Source organism: Sardina pilchardus, chromosome 21 (genome assembly GCF_963854185.1).
Source record: "Sardina pilchardus chromosome 21, fSarPil1.1, whole genome shotgun sequence".
Classification (NCBI taxonomy): Eukaryota; Metazoa; Chordata; class Actinopteri; order Clupeiformes; family Clupeidae; genus Sardina; species Sardina pilchardus.
In genome coordinates, this window is record NC_085014.1 from 24,991,227 (window position 1) to 25,016,530 (window position 25,304).

General features: G+C 44.1%; 1 protein-coding gene across 2 annotated transcripts in view; it reads right to left on the reverse strand.

Annotated features, from left to right (window-relative positions):
* The window catches only part of pcdh11 (protocadherin 11), a 127,549-nt gene that overhangs the window by 70,780 nt on the left and 31,465 nt on the right, over positions 1 to 25,304 (reverse strand). For both annotated transcript variants that reach the window (XM_062524095.1, XM_062524094.1), the window contains one exon: positions 2,475 to 2,534. In XM_062524095.1, the coding sequence (XP_062380079.1) occupies positions 2,475 to 2,534 (60 nt within the window). The remainder of the gene's footprint in view (positions 1 to 2,474; positions 2,535 to 25,304) is intronic.

Below are 25,304 nucleotides of genomic sequence, written 5' to 3' on the forward strand. Positions count from 1 at the left end.
ATTTCCATTTATTATCCCGTATGAATCATTATTAAGATGTGCTTATTCACCAGTGGGTTTCCCGGAGTATAAAAAAATAAAAAAAGCGGAGATAGGAAGGGGGAAAAATGTTTGTGCCCTTAATAATAAAACTGCATGGTAATGCATCGCCTTATCGTACAAGGGAGAGTGTTTAAGTGCGAACAGGATGTGACATCATGGAATAGCCGCAACACTCTCTCCCTCCCTAGAGGCGCGGGAGGGAAAGGGGGGGGGCGTCGGCGTCGGCCACAACATTCTCATTTGGCTGGCGGTGCCAGGGTTCAGCATGCCTCTCGCACTCACCGAGGGAGGGTTGAAAATCCTCCTCCATCTGCCATCTGTTTGTGAGCCCTGTGGTACCAACACGGTGTTAGGGCTATATGTGTTTACTTTGCATGGCTTTCACAGCAGTCGTGAGATTTACATTATTCCATAGCGAAAAAACTTGGCTATTCAAAAAGAGAGGAGGGGGGGAAGAAAAATTTCCTCTGTAGTCATCACAAGGGGAGACACATGAAAAGATGGCTTTTCTAATGTGGGCGAAGTGATAACCGGTCTCAAGCGGGGGGCTACTTTATCACACTTAAATGCTGAGGTGTGCCATCTTTCCAGTTTGACTGGTGAGGCAGAGATTTGGAGCCTCTCTATTTCCAGCTTGCCATCGACGGTGAATAATGGTGCATTGAATGAATAAGCGGCGAGAGGAAGGACAATGCGCATAATGTGAGATATTATTATGGAGTTTAACAATGCTTGGGCCCCGGGGATGCTCACAATATAATGTATGGCCTTTGGAGTAGCATCGCTATGGAAACCAGTGGCCCTGGGTGACCAAGTTACCCACCCACTCGGACAGCCGTTAATCATCTTCACTCCGATCCTGGCACAGCAGAATTTGGCCAATGTGTCAAGCAGCAATTATGTATACTTAGTGTTCTTCCCCCCCCTTCTGCTTTGCTCTCACTCTCTCTCTCCATCTCGCTCCATCTCCCTCCCTCTCTCTTTCTCTCTCTCTCTGTCCCTCTCTCTCTCTGTTCCTCTCTCTCTCTTTCTCTCTCTCTCCCTCTCCCTCCCTTCCTCTCTCTTGCTGTGCTCATATACATGCCCACATTCTGTTCTCTTTTTATGCTCATTCTGCCTCATTTTGTGTCTCTTCCTCTCCTGCCTTTACATAATCACAGATCTTTTATAAGCTCGCTGTTCATTAGCCCCCTTTCATTCACATCGCGCACAATACAGACAAAAGAAATAGGAATGTTCTTAGTGCCACATCATAAGACGTCCTGATTATATAAATCACGTCCGCCCATTTACCTATTATACTTTCATTCTGGACGCTGAGCGACACTCTCAATTACTCCGCCGCTTCATTGCTCCCTTTTCGCATATTGATTTGTACCGAACGCAGATGCTAATGGCTCTCAACAAGAAAGAGATTATGTTCTGCTGGGTGAAGGGAAACGTTGACACAATGCCACCAATACGTGGCATCCCTCCGCTACGTCGGTCCAGATAGGTTGCTCGATAGAGTCGCTGACAACGACATGCCACTGTTTGGGGAGGTGGCGGAATTGCAGCGCTCACCCGCATCTCAAGGACAATGTGTGCCAACTAGGTGACTGTTCAGGTGACTCAGTTCGCATCAGCACAACGCGGAATCTATCATTAGGGGTGATCTACGCGCCATCCCCTGTCTGCCGCCGAGGAGTGAAGGACAGGCCGGCAATTAGAGACTCATTTCATGTCAGCCGGCTCAGGACAAAGTTGATTGCCTTATTTTATTATTTTACCACGAGGGCTCATGTCATTTCACATAATGTGCCACGGCGGAGCCGGAGCCGAGGCTCCCTCTTGGCAGGTCTGAGACAGTTCGGCCAGTCGACCAAGCAGAAGAAGGCACTACACTTAAGATACTGTCTGGTTGACCACTTGCTGACAGGCTGTCAGACATGGCACTTCGGTGGGCTTCTTTTCTCCATAAGACTGTGTTGTGTTTTTTTACTCTTGACCTGGTTAGTCATCCAGAAAAGGACACAAGCATTTTGACACTTTTGGGTTAGTCGACTGGAAATTCTGTGAAGTTTCTCTATATAGCACATTATCACATTCACGAGTGGGAGCCAGCAGAGGCAAATTAGTGGGGGGATTGTTGAGAAGCCACCATGCTGTAAAATGGCATTTACTGAGACGGCCTCACACTTCTTCCTGAGGTGAGCCACACACATGCCTCCTCATTTGCACACAGAAATGAGCAAAAATGGCAGATAACCCTGCAACTAGCCAGAGAGCTCGACAATAACTTGAAACGCAGCAATACAATAGACGTGTAGCAGAAACACCCTCAAGGGTTTTGTTTCTTCATGAAAATGTTGTTGGACATAAACATATCAAACAGAAAAAAAGCCACAATAAAATATATTTGTGGGGAAAATATAAAAATAGTAACGACTTACTTTATGAGGGCAAGCCTGGGGCACAGCAGTGAATGTCTTGTCTGGAGTTGAACTTTGATTCTGCAAAAGGAAGTCAAAAAGACTTTTATTAGAACTGATGGTAAACATTGATGTCAGTGTGTCTTTTAAAACGTGTTGACAGGGATTTTTCACTAAAGCGTCTGCAGGACGACCTTTTGCCCGTGCCGTCTTGAGAAGTTGAAAAGTTTAGAAGTCCAAGTCGGCCACAAAAAAAAGGTCAAGGCCATAAATCTTGAGTCCTCGTTAAACCCTGACCCTTGAGGATGGTGGAACAGACGTCTCAGCCGTGCCGATGCATTATTCAAGTGGTAATCACAGCATTTTAACATAACATATGTGCAATCTTAAAAACAGGTTTTAGCTGAGTGATTACCATTTTGTAAATACAGCACATCGCCTGCAAATACATGGCTAACACCACTGAAAAGGTTGTGCTTAGGTAAGTCAACAAGCCAACAACAGATGGTCCTGCTGTTTGCTATTATGCAGGATGTTAGGCCCACTGACAATGGCAGCCCAGGACAAAAAAGAGCCATCTTGAGGTGACCGGAGACATATATGAAAAACAGCACCGGGGAGGTGAGCTCGCAATGGGGGTGACGGGCCTCACAAACTTCACTTCAGCCGACCTCCTGGGAGGACACATTGATTCCAAGCAGGTGCCGCCAGTCACCCCCTCATATCCAATTATCTTCCTGTGGTACGCCTAATGCTCCCTGACACTATTAATGGCTTCCTTATGGTATCACCAAGAGAGATGAAACATTGAACTGTCCACACTTCAACATCTATATTTCATATCCACTTAAAAGAGCCTACATAAACTCAGAGGCAGGCGCTAGCTAGCTAGCACTCACCCCATACACACACACACACACACACACACACACACACACACACACACACACACACACACACACACACACACACACACACACACACACACACACACACACACATACAGCAGCTCATAAAAGATAAACAGACTGTGGCTACAGCCCTGGCCCTCTTGCACTATACACTACACATTATACACTGAGGGGGGTTGGTCCTAACTGTTCCCAGATCAGCCAAGCCAAGGGGAGAAACATAATAATACATTTCACATTAATAACAGCCAAGGCTGACCAATTATCACTTCTCAGCTGTCCTACCTGTCTTTGCAGACACCTCGTTTTTGTCCCTTTTTTTCTGGGACTGATTTAATGAGGTTGTCCTGAGGAGTGTTGGCGCTGTAAGCTGAATGCGGTTGACACAGGTAGGCAAGCTCGGCGTCTAATAAACCACACATTTGCCTGGTTGCAAGGGCAACCAGCAGGACGTGTTTATTTAAGTGAGCCGGTGTCAGCGGCCCTTGCACTGATTCTAGGTCTGCCCTGCGTTCCGATAAAGAAAAACATCCGCTTGGCTTTCTGCATGCTATTAGTCTTGGCAATAGCACCACTTCCATTGAGAAATGTTAGCAATTTAGGGTGTCTTTGAACTCCCCTTTAATAGCATGAGTTCAACGTTTTTAGAAGGGGAGAAGTTATTAAATTATCGGACTTAACAGAGCAGCTTGTTTCACTGATTGCCACCATACGGACAATCCTTTCTCCGCAACGAGTTTTTCCCGAGCTGGCCGTCGAGTCCGACGGAAAGCTTATGGTCCGGCTCTGTGGGCTTTGTTGTGCTCCACTAATCTCGGCACATTGAATGTGACAGCCGACCACTTTGATTCCACTTTCATGTGTACACACTTTCACTGTTATCCGTGACTGCTGACCTGTATGTTTTACGGGGTGACCTTTGTGTGATAGGAGGTGAAGCGATATGCTGATGCACGGAGCACTGTATGCTAATTTCTCTGCCCTGGGCAGGCCAGCGCCGCTATGTGATCACCTAGTGATTTTATGTCTGAAGAGCGCATGTGAAGGACCACATCTGGAGTCAAGTCTTTGTTCCCCTCCTTCGGCGAGTCAAAGAGAATGAGAAAGGTTGAGGCGAACTGACAAAGACTTCTGAAACTGTTCTTTTTTTCCCCCCAAGCCTTCTCTTAAGATGGCTCTTTCTCATAAACTGCTTGCCTAGCTGGAGAGTGTCTAAGAGTGTGCAGACTGCCGTACTGTGAGAAAATAGATTTCTTCCTGGCCACTGGCCTCATTTTTTAGGAGAGGACAGGATCTCTTACTAAATGATCTTCGTCGAGGTGTTACAGAAATACTTTAAGTGCAATTTGTGCTTGACCCTCCACTGAAAACCTTGCGCTTACATAGAAAAAGAGGAATCTCAGGAAATACTTCAAAAAAGTTCTTATGAAAGAAGTAATAGACAGCATTCTGCAAAGTGCCATAATCGCCTAGCCAGCAGTGCTCAAACTGACTAACACTCCACGTGCCATAGTTACAGAGACGATGCTCTTTGAAATGACAGTTTCCCACAAGTGCATCAAGATGCTGAGGATCTTTTCTCCTGGTGTGCTCATTTTCTAGACAGTGTGAATCCCTCTTTTTAGAGAAGGACGGAAGGAGTTCAGGGTGAAGTCTCAATTAAGATGTTGGAAGTGGCGGTACAGAGGCTTGTAAGTGCATCTGCTCTGCTACTGAAACTATACATTTTTCAGAGGGCATGCATTCCAGAGACGGTGCTTATTGCAGACTCTCAACACCCGTAATGCATATGCATAACAGTGAGTCCTTCTGCAGCCAGGCACACATGCATTCATGCATGTACACAAGCACACATGTACACGCTAATGCACACACGTACACACACACATTCGTGTTCATATGCACTCACCTACTCACACACACACACACACACATACATACTGTACAGTACACACACACTCACACACACACGGAAGCGTACAAATCCTCAGGGTATTACGAATTTGGTATGTGTTCTAAAAAAGATTTACAGTATTAGAAATGTCATTTCATTCACTTCAACACTTTTCAAAAATCTGTCCACAGAAGTTAATTTATTGCTGCTACGGATATGCTTTAATGAAATCCATGAATATTTCATCATAACAAATGCAATTTAGCAGGGACTTAATATACACACTCTCATTACAAAAACTAAAGAATGTGACTGAAAGATAAAATGTATCCCCTCCAAATCCGAACATATATTCCTTATTTGATAGGAAATCCTTTACAAAGAGCATAACACGTTCTTGCCAGCAATTCTTTCTCTTTTTTTCGAGGCACGAGTACCATCCAAGCCCATCTATGAAATGGAAACTGAAAGCGCCACACAAGGCCTTGGCAGACATGAACACTATTTTCTCTGTGATACGAGTCTCGGGGAGATCCTCCGAGTTTTGTCACATTAACTTGTCTTCTCCACTCTGTACCAGGTGGACTAGCCACTCTTGAGGCTGCTTTCCCCCTCAGCCATCAAACAAGGGCACTATTCACCTTCTTGGAAGAGAAGCGCCGGGCATTTTTGGCACGTTGGCACTAGGAGGCAATCCGCCCCAGTGGCAGTCTCCCCCATATACAAGGAGACTTTGTGCTCTTTTTCTCCTCTCTTCGCTTTCCCCCCTTTCCTCTCCGTACTTCCTGGCTGCCACTCAAGATGGCCTGACGTTAAGTAAGTTGCATTCCCATCACTTGCTGTGGCTTCTCTATTCCTGTTTGCAACACTGTTGTTGTTTTTTTTTTCTTTTTTTAAAAAAAAAAAGAACAACACATCAGTATTCCTCTATGGGATTAAAGGGGGTCTGTATTTCAAGGATTATCAAATGCTTTTCATCATGTGACTCCGGTGTTTTTGATCTTTCAGCACATTGAAGAAGAAGAGGAAAAAAACCCTGGTGGATCTTATTGCCAGTGGCACTGCATAATATGACAAGGAAAGATGACAGTTGGGGTGGGGGGTGAGTTGAGAGGGGGGCTCTAGGTAGGGGAGATAAAGAACATAACATTCACGGAAACATTTCTAGACAGATTTCCCACAAAACAGTCACACACCTTGGTTTTCAGGAAACATTGCATGTAGTCGTGCTTTGATCGAGCAATGCTTATGCATGCGCTGTCTGCGTACACACGGGTATCTGTGGGCTATGTGCAGTGTGTGTGTCGTCTGAGCTCCCTTGTTATCTACATGGCTGGAGAAGTTGCCGATTATTCATTTGTTGTTGATTTTTTTCCCGCTCCATGCATGCAGCCTCCATTTGTTTCCAATGTTGAAGCACAGCTTTCCACACACACACAATAGTGGATCTGCACCAGTCCCCAGGCACCGCTATCAGACGGCCTCTCCACAGCTGATCATTAGCAATTTCAGAGCCGTAGGCAAGAGCCTTTCTGCCCATGAATTATTATTTAGTTGGTGCTTTGGCCGTGCAATCAAAGTACCATACTGTACATTTATCATACCCTCCCACTGAAAAAAGAAAAAAAAAACGTAAACTGACTTTGCATGGGAATGATAAAGAGATAAAAATACATTGTGATCGTAAGCCAGAGGATTGTAGCGTATCTCAGCCAGCGTTCTCTTCATAAGATAAAAAAAAGTCATTGTTCCCTGGGATCATTTCCAATTAATTTCAGTGCCAAATAAAGCTGAGACAAATCAAAACAATTATTTTGATATGGCTTCAAGTAACAAATGCTTCCAATTTGAGCAAGGTCTACCTGAAATCATTATAAGGCGTGGTTTGAGGCGCAACCCATCAAAGACAAGCTGGATATCATTTTAATAGCAAAAAACCTACAAGGCAGCAAAAGCACCCACCTGCCACATTCTTAAATAGGTCTTGTCAGTCACGACCAAATTGAGAGCAGATATGCTAGAATGTTGCATGCTATAGAAAAAGTGCCTTGGGTTGTGTACAAAGCTGAGATGCTGGCTAACCTCAAGGATCTCTTTTCAAACTAAATCTATATATGAATAGATCTGCAACTCAGAGAGACTCTAACGGCATGCAATTGCTGTACTGACAAAGAGAAGGCAAAATCGGACACAGTGACTGCGGATAGTTCAGCTTCAACAGCAGGGCAAGTGGTTGGTGGGTGTCAGTGAAGCTCAGTGAAGTATGTGTTTATTGTAGGTGTGAGTTGAGCTCATATCCAGTAATGGTAGTGCGAAACTTGGCACGGCATAAGTGTTTTGACTAATCTTGAAATAATATCCCACGACTAGTCAATTGCCTGCACCTATTATTTTCCAATCTATCAAATTGCATTTCAGAGCAAGCTTGGAGTAAAAACTGTGGGTGCCTGAGCACAGAGACTCACAGCTCTAACCCCAATGTTACACTCGCCTGACAAAATATAGTTAATGTATTGCATGGGCTCATATATATTTGTCCTCTGTTTACCTCCCAAGAGGGCTTTCTCCTCCAGCTCTCCTGACCTTGCTCCAGTAACTGTGTCCAGCACACCCAAACACAAATGGAAACAATGTAATTATAGTCCTTTAACAGATCCGGCGTGGGGATAGTGGACCTATAGCTTCATCCACATCAGACCAGCTAAAGCCTTCTAAAAGCTATTTTATCATGGACTACGAACGTACCCGACAAAGGTAAAGCTACACAGAATACAGAGGGGGAAAAACAAAGTGTGCGTGTGTCTTACGTCACACGCTATCATGCTGCGTTCACAGCAATAATCCGTCACAGATAGTCTGTTGTCTTTCTATTTTCAGAGATGGAGAAGCACTGGAGTCACAACACAGCACAAAGGCAGCGCTGCGTTACAAAGGAGAGCTCTCTGCTCGCCATGGCTCTCTGTTACAGCGTATCAGTGTGGGGTGTCCACCTCTCACTTCCCAGGACCGATGCCCCACTTGTCAGGATAAATGTGTTTGCAGTGTACCCAGGGTAGTGCACACTCCTCGGCCAGAGTCGGGAGTTTGGAGTGCACTCTTTTCAGTGTGATATTTTACAGTTCCAGTCGGCAAATATATTGAGAGTGTCTCTTGGCATGTTGTCACTTGTGTTGCCGGCCAATTTGTCACTTGGAGCTCAGTCTTTTCTGCTGCCAGCTCGGAGATGATGGCGACGGAGGGCTCTGATCCTGGCAGCACCCAGGGACAAGGCCAAGTGTTCCACGCTCTCGATGCGAGGACAAAAGCCCTACAGCCTCCTGATCCAAGGTCTCAGAGGGAGAGGAACAGAGGAACCGGCTTTACAGAACTTTTTCCTCACTCTTTTTTTTTTTTTTGACACAGCCGACAGCTCACCCACTAGAATGTGCGTTAAAAGGGATACAATTATCACTGAATGGAAAGCGAGACTGAATTGTTCTTTGTTTCTCGCTATTGAGAATGTGAACTATAATTGGGCTGCACTAATCGATTAAGGTCTGTGGGGGTCAATGCAAAAAAAAGGTCCAATGGTTTCGCACCCTCCTCTCCCGCTGACACGTATTTCAGCTTGGGACAATGTGCCACTCAGAGTGTGCCGTCTCTTTTATTATGGTGAGTTGACCCAATCCATTAATACCAAATTATGTTGGACGGAAAAGTATTATTCTCTAACAGCTTTGCATGAGCGGTGGCTCAGTGAGAGGCTGCGCTCACTTCAACCATTGTTTTTGCATCAGAAGCGCCTAAGTGATTTATAAGCAGCATATTGTGGCGGAGAAGTTGTGAATGTCACAGTCTGTGGGAGTGCTCAAGGTTTGGTGAGAAAAATAAAAAATGACAAGCATGTAAACACAAGCAAACACACCAACACAACTACTATGGATGTAGGGAAGGGGAGGGGGGGGGGGTGAAACAGGCTGTGAATCCTTGCCAAATTTGCCATGATAGGAAATGCTTTGATCACATTTCCTCTGCCTCTGCTCAATGTAAATGGCGGTTATTTATACTTTTTGAGCCTGTCCTCTGGTTCTCCAGTAAAGCCCTGCCTCCAGAGAATTTGCTGGACAGTTCAGCAGATAGCAGGCTGGAGCGGAACAAAGAATATATGAAAGTTTCAATTAGCGGATCAAAAGAGAGGCTAATTTTAAGTCGGAATTGGCTATTGTACATGGAAATCATCATCTGCTCCTCAAATTACATATCAGCTGGTGCTCTAACAAGCAACCAAAAATATGCAGCGATGGAGCAAGAATTTTATATTTAGAATCCAGACACATTTTCCTGTCATTGTCTCTTCCATGGAATAAAATGACAAAATAAAGACGTGATTGTGCAATTACGGCAAAACAACGAAAAGGTGTACTTATAGAGGTCTTTCACTGCCACCATCAGTAGATTTCTACACCTTTCAGGGTCCAGCACTAAGCTGTTTTGAGAAAACAATGTCAAGTCATCTCCTTTTACAGCTGCATCCTGCGCGACGATCAAGCCAATTTCTCTTTCATGCTCCTGTAATCCTACAGTTCCACTCTGCCAATTACGCTCTCCTTCAAAGTATGGCCGACTCCCAAACGGCAAGCAGAGTCGAGCGGGTGGGGGAAAAAAACGAGGCGGTGGTCACCTGGTGCTATTGCTCACATGGTTGCAATCGGAACGTACCGATTTGGGAGAGTCGCAGGCAAAGACCAAATATGGAATTTTGTGGAAAACAGCACAAAGCATCATGAGTCGCATAAAGTTGCCAAACGCACCAAAGGTCATCGTTGGCCTGGGGGGCTCCAGTTCAGCCCGGATTTGTTAGGAAACTGGCAATTATACTGCTTCATGCTAAAGCTGTGAATTTGAGAAGTGATGAATTTTGGCAGAAATGTCAGACTTGACCTGATTAAGAAGACAAAGGTTAAGCTTTTAAAAGAACCCCTGGTGTTTACGCAGCAGAAAAGTAATTTAATAAATGTCAGCTATGTTTTTCTTCTTTTTTTTTACATATTGATCAAGACAAGATAAAAGTATGACACAATGACCTATTTATTTATACCTTACTGTTTCAATGATATTTCCATGTTCCTGGAATTTCTGTCCATCAAATTCCAAGTGTGTGTGTGTGGGGGAGGAGGGGGAGGGGGAGGGGGGGATTTAATATTTGACCTCATTCCCCCCGGAAAAGAGTGAGAGTGTGTAAGTATGACCTTTTTTCTATGATCAGAAAAACTGAAAGTGTTACAATAAAGCAACATACATACAGCCATCAGTCAATGGCTCTGTGAAGATGATTACTGCTAAAGGAACAATAGACGCTCAGTAATAACAACATGTTGTGCTTTACTTGTGTGCGGCTGCACCACTCAGTGCTAGACACAAATCCTTAATCCTCCCGAAAGATAATAACAATGTAATCCTTATTCCCAGATGGAGTAGTTTCAGGAAAGACATTTCTAGCTGGGAGAGTTTCTTTTTTTCAAGATGGAGAGAGAGAGAGAGACAGAGAGGGAGAGAGAAAGAGAGGTAAAGTCATTACAAATATGGAGTAATAAAAAATGTTGCTCCTTTCCCCCCCTGCCCCCTACCCCTCCCAGTAATGTTTAAATAATTTTATCCGGTGACTCCTCAACCTTTCTGGCTTTTTGGAGCAATGAGAAGCTGCACTGCAGTGCACTGTAGAGCCACCCTGGCTCCAACACAAAGATCCCCATACAGTGGATGCCTAATGAGCCTTCCCTATGTAACTCTCCACGCTGATGAAAGCTGATGTGAGAGGTGCTTGGCTTGATTCATTTGCTTGACATTATTCAACACTGTAATTAAGAGCCTCACAACAACATGGCACTGATTGTTATCTGCATTTCACCAGCTAATAAAATCTCGCTGATTGTTATGCAAATCCATTAAATAAAAAAGATAATCAAAGGAGTGCACTCATTCGTGCAGAGACACATGTACTCACACACATACACCCACATGCGCGCGTGCACAAACGCACACACACACACACACACACACACACACGCATGCACGCACTCACACACACACACACACACACACTAACACACACACACACACACACGCACACACTCACACAGAGAAACTGATGAATAGACACACACACACACAGAGATACACAAACGTACACACACATCCGAGCACAGACAGACTGATAGACAGCCACACACTGATAGACTCACACACACAAACACACACAAACTGTATCTAAAACACAGAGCACATTGCCTCGTTCTACAACTGCTTATCTACGGTGTTCAAAAAAAGAAAAAAAGAAAAACCGCTTCCTCAGAGGAAAATAGTTTTGTCTCTGTGCTGATGCGCTGCTTCCAGGTCCAGTCTGGTGGACGCTTAGATGCGAGCGTACCTCCTGGCTGCTTACAGGGGCAGAATCCGTGCAGCAGCGCAGCAGGAGAGACTGCTCCACAGCCCTCCCCCTTCCATCCCTCTCCTTCCTCTCTCCTTCTCTAGCTCCCTCTCTCCCTCTCTCTATCCTTCTCTCACCTCTTTTCACAAATGTATGCGTGCCCACACACACTGACACACATCCACGCAGACACGCACCTCCTCCCCTAAAACCCTCCCTGCTCCCCCCCCACCAAACCAGTGTGTACTGAAGAGGGTTTGTTGGCGAGTTGCAGGGTGAATTTCTACCCCCCCCCCCCCCACACACACACACAGACACACGCACCTCTCCGCCCCCTCGTGCTTGCTGACGGCGGCTGCTGCCAACCCCAGGCTATGGGCCATCCCTCCCACCTTACAGGCGAGCGCTTCCTCCCCTTCCACCCCTGGGGAGGCCTCCCCGTGAGGAGGACGGCGAACAAGCCGTGCCCACCCGCGCGCCATTGTCTGGGGGGAGGCAGGCTTGGCACCCCTGGCTGAGAGGCATAGAGTGGTGCTCTGGAGTGCTCATTATGGCTCTGTAGGGACAGTACTCCAGGGCATCCAATGTGTGGCTGAGGAGCTCATTATGGGAGGCTGCCTCTGAGCCCCCGCACCTAGAGGCATGATGCTCGGAGGAAAGAGCGAGAGCAAGAGAGAGCTTACCAAAAAGGAGGGGGAAAAAGAAAGAAAGAAAGACCGAAAAAAAATGGAGGAGTGTGCTGCCAGATTAAACTTAATTAGTGCCACCTGTAACCATGCGCCAATCCTCCTCCTCTCCACCTCCTCCACCACCTCCTCCACTCCTCCTCCTCCTCCTCCTCTTACTCCCCTGCTTCCTCATACTCACTGGCGTAATTATCAGAGTGGTCTAGCTCTAGAGTTTCAGCTTCTATGCAGAGACATGGGTCCGCGTGTTAATGAGGACGTGTCAGTTCTGATCCCTCATATGGATTTAAAACAGAATGTATAATGCCAATTATGCGTTTAGCCCAATGCATTCCATCAGTTCTCCTGGTTTCAAGAGATTTTCACATATATGCAGTATGGGGAGTATATCTCCCCACAGAAAATGCTTAAAAGTTAAAATATGAATGACAAATTCAGCGCCACAAGTTGCAGTTGTAGTCATTAACTTAGTATGTTAAAAGAAGACAGTTTTAATGGTCAAACCCTAAATGAATCATTCTTAATGGTCATACCTTAATTGTCACACATCTTACATACATAACATCACCTCAACACCACAGGTTATGACGGTTTTTGTGTGCAGTGCTGATGTAGGTGGATGTCAAAACCTGTTATTGGCAATGTGTTGGAATGAGATTGGTTGACCCCACCCCCTACCCCCACCCGGCCCGTTGCTTCCGTGGCAAGTCCAGGTTTAATGGGGTTGGTTTGACATGCTCGCTAGATTAGCCTAATGAGAATGTCAGGGTTGTTGACAATGCCAACAGCAAATGGGTTAAAGGATGTGGTGGCTATCTTCACATGTGTCAAGGCAATGTTGCCTCCTGGACTGACAAGGCAGCAACACATTCTCATTCTCAGCTTGTCAGAGGGGTGAGTGTGGTCAAAAGCCCCCTGTGTCTTTTTTAGCCAGAGCAGGCCGCACGCTGAGACTATCCAGCCTCTACTGCTAATGAGTCATTTTTTCCGTATAACGCAGCCCTGCTCGACATTAGTGCGGAATGGCACTGTGATATATACTGACTGCATTCATTTGTTATGAGAGAACGAGACTCCATGAATAACCTGGCTGAATTTAGCTCTGGCGTAACGCAAACCTTGTTAAGACATGTCAAAAATGTTCAAATGTGGTACAGGTAGAGGTTAAATTACCTTTGGCGTAGGCGTGAAAGGCTGAAGTTGTCATATTCGTTATGGCCCGGGTGACTTGAAACAGAGGCCCATTTGTGAGATGTCACGGTCAAGCATGACATGCACGGCCTTGTAAAGTGACCAGAGATGCAGACAAGGGTTGTTTGTTTAGATAACTTCATCAGAAAACCAAAAGACAAAAAAACCCTGCTAGAACTGGAAAGCAGCTCTATACGCCTTTGATATTTCATGATGAAATGAATATTACAGACAGCGCGATATTACTTTCAGTTGCATAGCCTACTGTTAAAGCAGGTTATTGCAAAGGATGAGTCATCTTAATAAAATCTACGTCATATTGAGAGCGCATGCATATTATTCGCCAGCTGTTTTAGATAAGCAACAGGCAATGCAATTCAAGCAATATAATTTTGGCCTACATATTTGCCGATAACATAACAATGTTGCTGTTCCAGAGGCCGTTTATGCTTCTCTATATTCAACATGAAGAATCGCATAGAGACATACTAGCCGTATATAACTACAATTGTTACCTGTTTGAGGGAAGTTTAAAATACTCAGCGTGATTTTTTTGCATAAGTATGTTATTCCTGTGATTTCCCTCATCCCTGCCATACTTCCCCTCAGGTATCGGAATGCTCTTTGAAACGCTCTTTGAAACAATCTGTCAAGCAGTTGTCGTCTTACCGGGAACACAAAGAGCTCCGCGAGCTGCTACTGTGAGACGGCGTGACGTGAGCTAAGCGAGGGATCTGTCTGATTCAACAATATATGTCTTCCGTCAGTGCGCTTGAAACAAAATCAACTTAAAGTGCCATTACCATATGTAAATGCTCATTTAAGGAAGTCCACTAGATGTTTAGAGTCTTCTGAACTAACACAGAGTAGCAATTTCAGCACTTTTCCCCAAACCTCTCCAAACACAGTGCTCCCATTCTGTATTAAATCTGCAATCTAAGGAAACTTAGTGTACAGAAACTCCTCTTAATCATTTATGGTAATGAAGTTCACTTGATTGAATGGAATGCACCAAATCTATCTCATTTCTATAAACTTGCACTTCTCCATGAGCAGATGTAAATGAGTGAATGATAAATACAAATTATATCCGTACTCAAATGTTCAGCTCAACTTTTCCCAACTCGACTAAATCCCTTGGCGTTCACTGTGGAGTACACAGACTCAAACAATATTTTTTTTTTTATGACCACACAGGTAACACTGTCTACATTCACACTATCATCATTCCTGGTAAGGACTGCCTGATGTCTCATAAATTATGACACATCCTTAAACAATATCCAGCTATTTTGTAGCATGGAAATGATGCTGGTGATACATGCATGAGAGGGTTTTGATGTTCAGGGGAGGTGTGCTGAGATCACCTGACTTTGTTTTCCTGTGAGAGATTAATTTGCTCTAGGATGACACCCTGCCACAGGGATATAAGCGGAGCAGAGTAAATATTCAAGCATATGTAAATATATTCCTCCTTAAGCATTGTTTTACTTGTCCTCATTACATCTTTTCTGGGATGCTCGAACACCTGTCAGCGTTCTAATTGTAAATAATTGCATATTATTATGAGCGCTGCTCTGGCGCACTGGTACTTGAGCTCACTCCTCAAAGAGGATTTCAACTCAGACGGCTCCCGTGAACAAAAAAACGTGCTCAAGCTGGCCCACAGGAGCTGTCAGTCTTGAAGCAGCTGATGGAATGGTGCGGTTTGATCATTCAAGATACTATTCAATGAGCTAAGTGGTCTGCAAATGCAGTTTCATTGCCCCATGTAAGACATTTTACTAGAATGCATTACAGTACAATATGATGTTTATAATGCATTGTAGATACTGGGTTGAAGTCAAGTTTTACCTGTGCTGTGTATTAACAGACTTGAAGTGCTACTGGTATGAGGTTTTAGCTTGGCTGCCTAAGCTAGTGTTACATACAGTGAGCTAACTTTAAACCAGCAGTCTGCAAGTGATGTAAGCATGTAGGGCTGTTGAGGAAGCTACACACAATGGATTTTGCATCATATATGGACCATATGGTCTTGCATAATGCACACACACGACACATCTAGAACTGTGTTGTGTTCTAAGAATGTCTGCAGGGTGATCTAAATGGACTGAGAATAGGGCCTGGGCTGTGTTACACGCCTGCACACAGAAAACTGTGGTGAGTGTGGACACACGGAGGCCCAAGCTTTGCTGTGATGTGTAAGCTTGTGTGTGTGTGTGTGTGTGTGTGTGTGTGTGTGTGTGTGTGTGTGTGTGTGTGTGTGTGTGTGTGTGTGTGTGTGTGTGAGAGAGAGAGAGAGAGAGAGAGAGAGAGAGAGAGTATGAGGCAAAAGTAGCAAAAGCAGGTTCAAAGTCAGTCTCTTTTTTTCCAGCCAGAACACAGACACAAAACATCTAGTTTTACACCCTCCTCCACCCCACCCCCCTCTCCCTCTTTCTCTCTGGGCAAAAAAAGGGAATTTGGTTGTTGTTTTGCCTCGAGTGTTAAGGCAAAAGGTGACACAAAGTAGTGAAGTAAAAAACAGAAGCCTTGTTTTACTCATGGTGTGCATCCCCACACCCAGCTTTTATGGACATGAATCTGGATGCAGTTCCCCAGAGCCCTACTGACAGATAGTCTCATTTGATTTTTTTTATGATACTCTCTGTTGACATGAAAGAGACTGCATTACCATCCACACAGTCGCAGTCTCTCATGAGATTGCCACAAGTTATCTTCTGTACTTGAACTTTCCAAGCATGTCGCTGGTGTTTTGAACAAGTTGGAGTGGAGTGGTGGTGGCTATGGGAAAGGAAGAGGGGGGGGGGGGGTCACTATATGTGCTCTGTGTTGTTTTTACACTCTCCGTGACTACCTCCCATAAAGTCGACGAGCAACACCTTGCTAATGGTGGCAGTCAAAGACAATGTGAGAAACATTCAGTTGGTCACACGCGTGTATGTTTTGCATAGGCGTGGTTCAGCGCGGGGCTGTTGTTTGATAACAGCGCCATTTCTTTGCATCACATTTGCATGAGACGGTAAATGAACGAGGGAGACGACAACAACAGATAAGAGACCCTGAATAAACAACATTTGCATCATGCGGCCCCCAAGGTCAGTGTAATCAAGGGTTATGTTTAGGTCATCCCATGTCTGGACATATCTGGACAGAAGGCATACCAAAGCCCCCCTGACGACCTCAGTATGGTAGACAATGATGGTATGTCATTGAGATTATCTAGCATTTCTAGTAATACTATTGCCCGGGGACATTATTATCATTATGCAGCTTCATGTACGCACATGTCGGACATGCCATAGTATTTAGCACTGGGAGTCTTGTAAAGCAAGGGACGATGTGTTGTGATCTAGGTCGTGATCCTACTCAACGCCGCGAGGCTTTAAAGAAATAACATGTGAGATCCAGGGGAAAAAAAATAATCAACGGTAACCATAACCATCTGTGCATCCGTAGTCAGAGCCGTACGACTGTTTAACACAATTCTCATTCTCAAATCCGCACACATTACATGAGTGAACAGGCCTGTCCGGAGTGCCGGAATTGAAAAGATATGTTGGACAGATGTTGCCATACTCTTTGGATTGTGCGAGGAACATTCCCTCATTGTGTTCTCAGTGCAAAATCCCTGAGGGTAATCTTGCGCCGCAGCTCTGACAGAGGCCTAAGATAATGCTAACACTCAAAAGATGACAGAAAACATTCAGCTCTTGGGTTTTGAGTGCTCGCACAAAAGGAACACAAAAGCGGATCCGAATGACACATCGGAGCGCTTATTTGCACTTTTGTGCGCAAGGCTGAGAAAGAGATGTTTCACCAAACAATGGCACTCTGGGATAATCACTGCATCGTTCATGAATAGACACCCACAAAACAATTTTCCCCATGCCTGATGTAGTGGAACTAAACAATAACTGTGGTGGCACACAAATTGTCATTATCATTACTATTTTATTAAGGCGGCCTCTGCTGGCAGCCGCTCTTGGCATTGTTACGGAGGGCTTGGCAGGGACCAAGGGGGAGGGATCTCTTCCTTAATTTGGGTCAATGCTCAGTCCACGTGGGGATGAAGCGACAGACCCTTGCTGCATCTACTCAGGAAAACACACATATGTTGATTGTGTATCACTTGAATTAATTGGCCTAATTATTCTCGATACAGGGGGGAATAAAGCCATTGGTTCGTCTACCTGTTCCCAGGAAGATTTAGTGTATAACATAGGACACACACACACAAAAAAAAAAACACTTTCAGGGAGATGGAGACCACCTGTCAAGATGACAGCTTAGGCCTTAATTGCTTTGAATGCAAGTACATGTAAATGCATTTAGCGAGGAGAGTGCGGTCACAGGGGGGGAGAGGGAACCGGTCCGGCTATTCCACAGACAATGAGGTGGCGTAGACAGGCGCCACGGAGACAGAGCCAGGCAAAGCCACTGGGCTGTTTGTCTCAAACTGACAAATGCACTCTCCACTGCAGATGCACACCGTTTAACAGAGACAAATAGCCCATGGTGGACTGTAAAATGCACACAGGCCAGAAAAAAGCCCTGTGCATTTAGGACTCCTGATCATTTGAAACAGAACCTGCTTGACTGAAAAACAACCGACTGGCAGCTTCTCGTGTTTTCACACATCTAAACGCTCTGATGAAAATACAAACATCACCTCCAATTCAAATGTATTTTCGGATGGAAGTGTTTAGATAACACGCCACACAAGATTTTGAGGAATTTCTACAGTACATGTAAAAACGGCTCTATTGTTAAATATTCATCCATCTCTGTGCATAACTGCTGGTTATGTTAATGGGATTTCAACTCAATTTATTCAAGTGCTGATCAATGGTTCACAATCACTGTACCTCATGCATTATGTATTTTAATGGAACTCATTGCCTTTATAGCTGAATGGTGGAAGGTTAACAGTCCCAATAGATAGGACTCCCAAAAGACCAATTTCAAGTTGAAATGTAGCTTTCTATCACTTCACAATGAGCAACACCTGAGAAGTGGCGTTGTAAATGATTGCCACTCCTTGTCCTTTAGCCTCATATTATGACGAGCTATCTTTGGATAAATGGGCATTCCCTGCCATCCATGTGATGGTGAGGGTACTGTATAGACGAGTGGGAGGAGGAGACTGATTCACTTTCATGTATCATACTGCAGACAGACCCCCGAAGAGCCTTGTTTTTTCGACAGGGCTTTTTCGACACAACATCTTCATTTTTGACTAAAAGATCCATTACATTGTTCGCAACCAGTGTGGCTTCTGCACCTATAAATACGCGAGTCGGAGCTGAATTAACAGAGCTCTCAGCGGCGTCTCCATAAGCCAGAGTGTCTGTCTCGACGGGAGTCTCAGTGCAGGAAAAAGGAATTGCAACGGGACAGCTTAACAGAGCCTCAGTGCCATGTGCAATGTAGTGCACCATGAATCTCCCCACTGCAACAAGCGCTATGACAACCTGGGTAGGTCACTTGGCGATGCTCGTCTAATCGTCCTCAGTGCCACTGCTATTGCTTGTGGCAGCTCGGTAGAGGGACTGACTTGCATTGCTATGGAAACCCCCGTTTTAAATTGGCAGTATATTTTGATATGTCACTGGAGTTCTCCACCTACAGTCCGTATCAGGTGAGAGGGGCACCCAGGCATGCCACAATGTTCTCATACTGTATATTTGGGAGTATCATATATGATATATAAATATATGTATGTGGTTGTGCTTTGACTTTGACTGAAATGTTCGAGGTCATAGTCCTTGAAGAGAAGGGGAATGTATACCTACATACTGTATATAGATATGCAGGGTTAGAAGCCAGGTCATGTTTCATGTATGCACTGATCAATATAAAGATCTGAGTTTACTTGAACCAGGCCTTGAAGGCGTTTTCAATGGACACCTGTTCTGGCAAAGGCAACAGTTTGACCCACAGGTTATGCGAGGTAACGCACTGTATGTATTGTATTCCAAGTCTTTACCCTCAAGGTCAATATTCCACACCTTTGTTCTGCATTTAAGCTTGGAAAAAAACGATATGAACTACTTCCATCATGCTGTCCTCGGGAAAAAAAAACAAAACTTTTTTTTTTTAAACCTTGATTTTCTTTCCTCTGGCTATGTTCAGTGGGCTGACATATTCGAGACCTTGAAGCTGTTTTAAGAAAATCATAAAAATAAATATGTCCCAAATACCAAGTTTGGGAGTAAGTTCAGCGATGGTGCTGACTGCACTATAAGCACTTTCCTTGAGGGGCCGACACAATTACCCATTACATTTAATAAATTACTTGTAGAATGAGGAAATGTAATTTAATTTAGAATCAATTTACCTCCCCAATTTGCACAATTTAACCGAAGGAGGGAACTACTACATCTCTGAACAATGTTCAATAAAGCACAGACACCGAAAAAATTAAAATGTATTACTGACTGGTTTGATACCGTGGAAGTGGGAGGTGGGCAGGGGTAAAAATGTGTTCGAAAATCACTTAGTCGACAATAAAGGATCCCAGCTGGAAATGCGATGTGAAAGCTGTAGAGATGCACTTGTCTTCGACACAGCTTGAGCTCCAGCCAACCATTTTAACTGGCGCCATCCGTCTCCTCCAGGTAATGCAATTAGGTGCCACTAATATCTCAGGATGCTCTTCAAACTGCAAATGTGTTTTGCTAAACAGCAGCCCATAATAACCTGTGACAGCACTCAAAGAGTCGGATTTAAAAAGCCATTGCTTTTGATTGTTTCAATTGATTGTTCTTACAAAAATGCATCTTCAACAGAATATATGAGTCAATAGCAAGGATAGCCAAGGTTTAAATGACTAAGGAGTTCATGGTGGGCAATGTAAGCTATTTCTAACAATGTCAGTAGCTGAAAACTCCTCTCTGGACACAATGTTAGTTTTCATGGCCTGCACACAGGGACAGAATAGGATGTTGGGACGGAAATGTCTGTATACTTACAGTAAGCATATCAATTTCAATTTGGAAATGAGAGCACTGCGACAGATCAATATGTGAAATACGTGAAATTGTGCAAAACAAAATTGTGCCTCTCTCTATGATAAGCAGACAACAGCGAAACAATTACATCTCTTTGTATCCCATGGAAAACATGCAGTCATTACATGAGAGGACCCAGACATTGAAGAGCCTAATTGAGTGCAATGCCATTACTGAATCACCACTAGTATGTATAGAAAGCCACCCAGCCACATGTGAATCACTCTTTTGGTTTAAGATGAGGTCGTGACAATTAGCTTCATGACAATTAACTTCATGTGCAGATCTCAATGAGACCTTTGCTTACTGAATTCATTTTCCAATTGACAATTTGTGTGTGTGTGTGTGTGTGCCTGTGTGCGTGCGTGCGTGCGTGCGTGCGTGCGTGCGTGCGTGCGTGTGCGTGCGTGTGTGTGTGTTAGTGAGCGTGTGTGTTAGTGTGTGTGCGTGCGTGCGTGTATTAGTGAGCGTGTGTGTTAGAGTGTGTTTGTTTGTGTTTGTGTGTGTGTGTGTGTGTGTGTGTGTGTGTGCTGCATTCATTGAAAGCACATTAGCAGCTTTGTGAAAACATAAGATCCTGTGTGTTTCAAATAGCTCCCCCACTGCAAAGCTCACATTACGCCAGCGCCTCAGGAGTAGCGCCGCAGACACGAGAGTGGTTCTGCCAATGTTCATAGAAAACAGCATAATCTTGGGTTAAATCTTTTCACTTCAAGGATTAACTTGAATATCAAAGAGCAGCATGCAATACCACTAAACAGGAGGATAGGAGGACCAGATAACGGTTGTGAATTCCGCTCGAAAGAAGGATCTGCGCCCTTGTTCTGCAACCCCCCCAGGCAACTCCAGGCTATGTCTTGTAAAGGATTACCCCCTTCATATAATGTTCCTTTTTCCTTGCATTGTATGCCTCTTTAAGCACAATTGATAAATTAGATATTCATGCTTGGCTGGAAATGCATTGCAGGAAAACATTTCCCTCTGCCTGGCTTTGTCCTCCAATCTGATAAACAATATCTAATGAACAATATTTACATGAAATATTTGTGGATGTTTTCTGGACATTGTGTCCTACCTCCCAGAGCTAGTTAGGATGGTCTACATATATTTCACAGAGGCAGGTTCTGGAAATTGGTTTGCCCTCCAATAGTATGTTGTACTTCACTTTACAATGCATATTATTTGCCAACTGCATCCAATTCCAAGCTCAAACTTTTTCAAGGCTAGGAAGACGAATATTTCTTGTTTGAGAAGCATAATCAACAGGGCCTCCTGGTAATTAGTTTTTTTTTCTCTCAGACTGTGAGGAAAAGGATTTGAAGACTATTTATGACTTAGCACACAACTTTGATCTATTTTCTGTGCTTGTAATTTATTTTCAAAATGGCTACAAGACATTGGATATCCAAGGCTATACTGAGGCAACTGCTTCTGCTAATATTTTTACATAACTATCAGGAAAATACCCCAGTGCATTAACATGCATTTATTGCACATGATATCACACTATAAAGAGATCTTTGAATCTGCAATGAATTCCCACTGTACGATTACATTTCTTTACCAGCGGTTACCTTCATTATATTCAGAGTTGATTTATCCATCATTGTCAACCAAATGGCTAAACACAATTTGACTAAATGGCAGAGAGATGTGACGTCTATTATCTGATCACAAAATATCAAATACATGTTTTTTTGTTCAGAGATCAACTAATATTGCGGAAATGGACGTTTGCCAATTTAAAATATCTACAATCCACGCAGAACTCATCCCAACCCACACAATGAGTGGCAAATGGCTGTTTCATATTCAAGGAAATCTAGAGATCTTTGTCTTCATCTGTGATTCCCATCTGCCTTCTCATTTGGACTATAATGATGCTATGAAAAACAGATAGTCTACTACAGTTGGACTTAAGTGGAGCAGATGTTAGGAAAACTTTTGGTCTGAATAAATTACATTTGTCTTTGTCTCCCCTTTTCTCATGGACAGTACTTAATTTGGTAAATATCGCTTTGAAGCTGCATCTCTATGACAACATGCCAGACACTGGTATTAATTGCGGCAAAATATGCCAACTAGTAGTTAATCATAACTATTCTGTCCAGTTTTGAAGTCAGAGAGGGCTCATAGCTTTCTCATGTCCAAGCTGCTAAATTATTCATGCATTTTAAGTCATTTTGGGCAGCTTAGCGGAGCTGCCAGTGAGGATGGTGATACGGAGCCAAAGTCAAATCCGATCCATGTGATTTGTCGAGCCCACAGCCCCTCCCCTTGCATATTGCTGTGCCACTCCCATTTCCTACCACCTCCCAGCCCCCCTCCTCCCCCTCCTCCTTCTCCTCCTCCTCCCTTTGTCTGTGAACCCTGCTCAGTCATATGCCTTTGTTTCAACTCCCATTGCCTCCAGACCATGTAAATGAATTTGGCACTTGATGTTTGAAGAGGGAGATGAAGTAAAATTCCCCAAGTGCAAAAATCAAACAGATAAGAGGCAGGATTTCTCACTTTGCAGGGGAATGTATGCCTTGGCTCTCCCACTGCCTTTTAAGTCTGCGCTTTAAAGTTAAGCAGTCAAGGACAGTTAGTTTTGAAAGCTCCTAATCTACACAGCAAAAAGAAAAAAAAAATATGTATTGATGGACCTCTAGCCTGTTTCGAGCCCCTCTACGGCCCTAATGTGAGACACCCATGTTTACAAGGCTAAGAGACTAAAAGAAAGCTGTGTGGCTTTACTATGAACTGAGGGGGTACAGGTGTCATGAATAAATTACATTAGTCAGTGATGCAGCAATTCTCTGCAGAGTCCTGCCTCGGTGCCCTATAGCATGCCAGGAAAGCCATCATAGATGGTCAATTCAAGTTCACTTCAGTGCACTGCCCTATGGAATTCGGCTTCTCTAAAGTCATTCTATCGGGAACACCTACTGTAGGCAGTGGGTTATTCAAATAAATACATTGTACCAAGAATGTGTCTCCCAGTGGTCCCAATAATAAAACAGGTGATTTGTATTGCAGTATACATAACATATGGTGTGTATATATTGTAATTCGATGTAAAACACTGATAGTGTTTCTTTTATTATTACAGCATGACACAAACGATTTCTCTTTATCCTGTTCCATCTGTACAGGTTTTCCGTAAGGGATAACAGCCGCGGAGGTGTCCGCTATGATATAACGATTCTAATGGCAATATCAAGTGAATTGTGGCGAGGGGTAGTTATGCTCTTACATTCTAATAGGGAGAAATCTCTGTGGGCCATCACTTTTTTGACAGCAAGAGCTGTACCTGACCTATGCTATTCTGAGGCTGAGTCGCTCTGAGATTCTCATGTAGAAATGACAAGCCTCCCATGGCCCTCTTGAGAAGGCCAAGATGGAAAGCTACTCTCATGTTTTTTCCCCCTTAATCTCTCAGGGCAGCCATGATCTCATGTTAGACATGCTTCCCCCCAGCATAAAAGCACACTATGTCAGGGCAATGAGGACAACACTGGGAAAAAAATCCATTTTTTTCCCAAACTGGTTAAATATTAATTACAAAGGCGAGGAGAGTCGAGTGAACAGAATTATATAATCTTGGCTTCCAAACGCTTTCAAAATGTGCTTTGTGCTATGATATCCAAACCCTATCCTACCTTGTTGTTCCCTCATGAAACAAATGTGTGTAAATTCCATGGCAGTTCTCTCTCTACACACCACAGTGCAAGGGCAAGAGCAGTGGAGCTCCCAGCAGCAGCAGCAGCAGCAGCAGTGACATCAGTGTGTTTCTCTCTGTTGTCAGCACTGACAGAGGGAACAGAGCAACATTCGACACGGGAGCTTGAGGATATTGTGCTACGGTCATCAGTTATACTATATGGCCACGGCACTGGTCAGCGCAGACAGGACACTTAAAAGTTACAAAAGCCGGGGATGACTTTCAAGGCCTAATAGGGTGAACAGGAGAATAGAGACATTTTGAGGGAAAAGCAGAAAGCAAGAGCTCATAAATCTCCGCATGCAGGCACTGACAGGAGCCTGACACACATTGTGTAGTTCGCTGTGCCTCTCGTTCATCCATTTTGTTGCCATTAGTATACATACAGAACCCACTGGATAGAGCGATTCTGAAGGAAACTGCCTGGTGGCAGTGGGAAGTGCAGAAATATATTAGCTCAATCTACCATTGGGAAAAATAGTGAGAAATATATATAAAAAATGGAATTGGCAATGCTCATCCACATCAAAATATTCATTCACATTTAGAGCGCTTGGAGCACAGTCATTGTCCAATGTTTACAATAGACTGCAAAAATACCCCCCACTGGAACCAAACTGCGGTCGATGTGAGCAGAGGGTCAAGCAAATGTGGTATGTCAGTGTGACCTTAATCACATTCAGGTTCAAGCCAACTCAGGTTTCACTTGTGAGCCTTATTTCAGGTCAGTGCCTCAAAGTCAAAGGAGGCCAAAGTCATTATCTCAGGGAGGAGAACACAATCACCCAGACAATAAAATGAGGTCTGTTCACACAATTCAGTGAAGTGTTGTCCGTTTCCTCGGGCTACACACATGTGCATTCACCACTCCCGTGCAGTCTGTGCTAATCTACGAAGTGAATTATCTGGAATAATTTGCTCAACAAAGCCTTCCTTTATCTCGGTCCTCCACAGGCACACATATGAAAGGAGAGCATGACAAAAGAAAGACATCCTCGGTGCAACCTACAGAGAATAACAGAATAAAACCGTACGACGCGCACG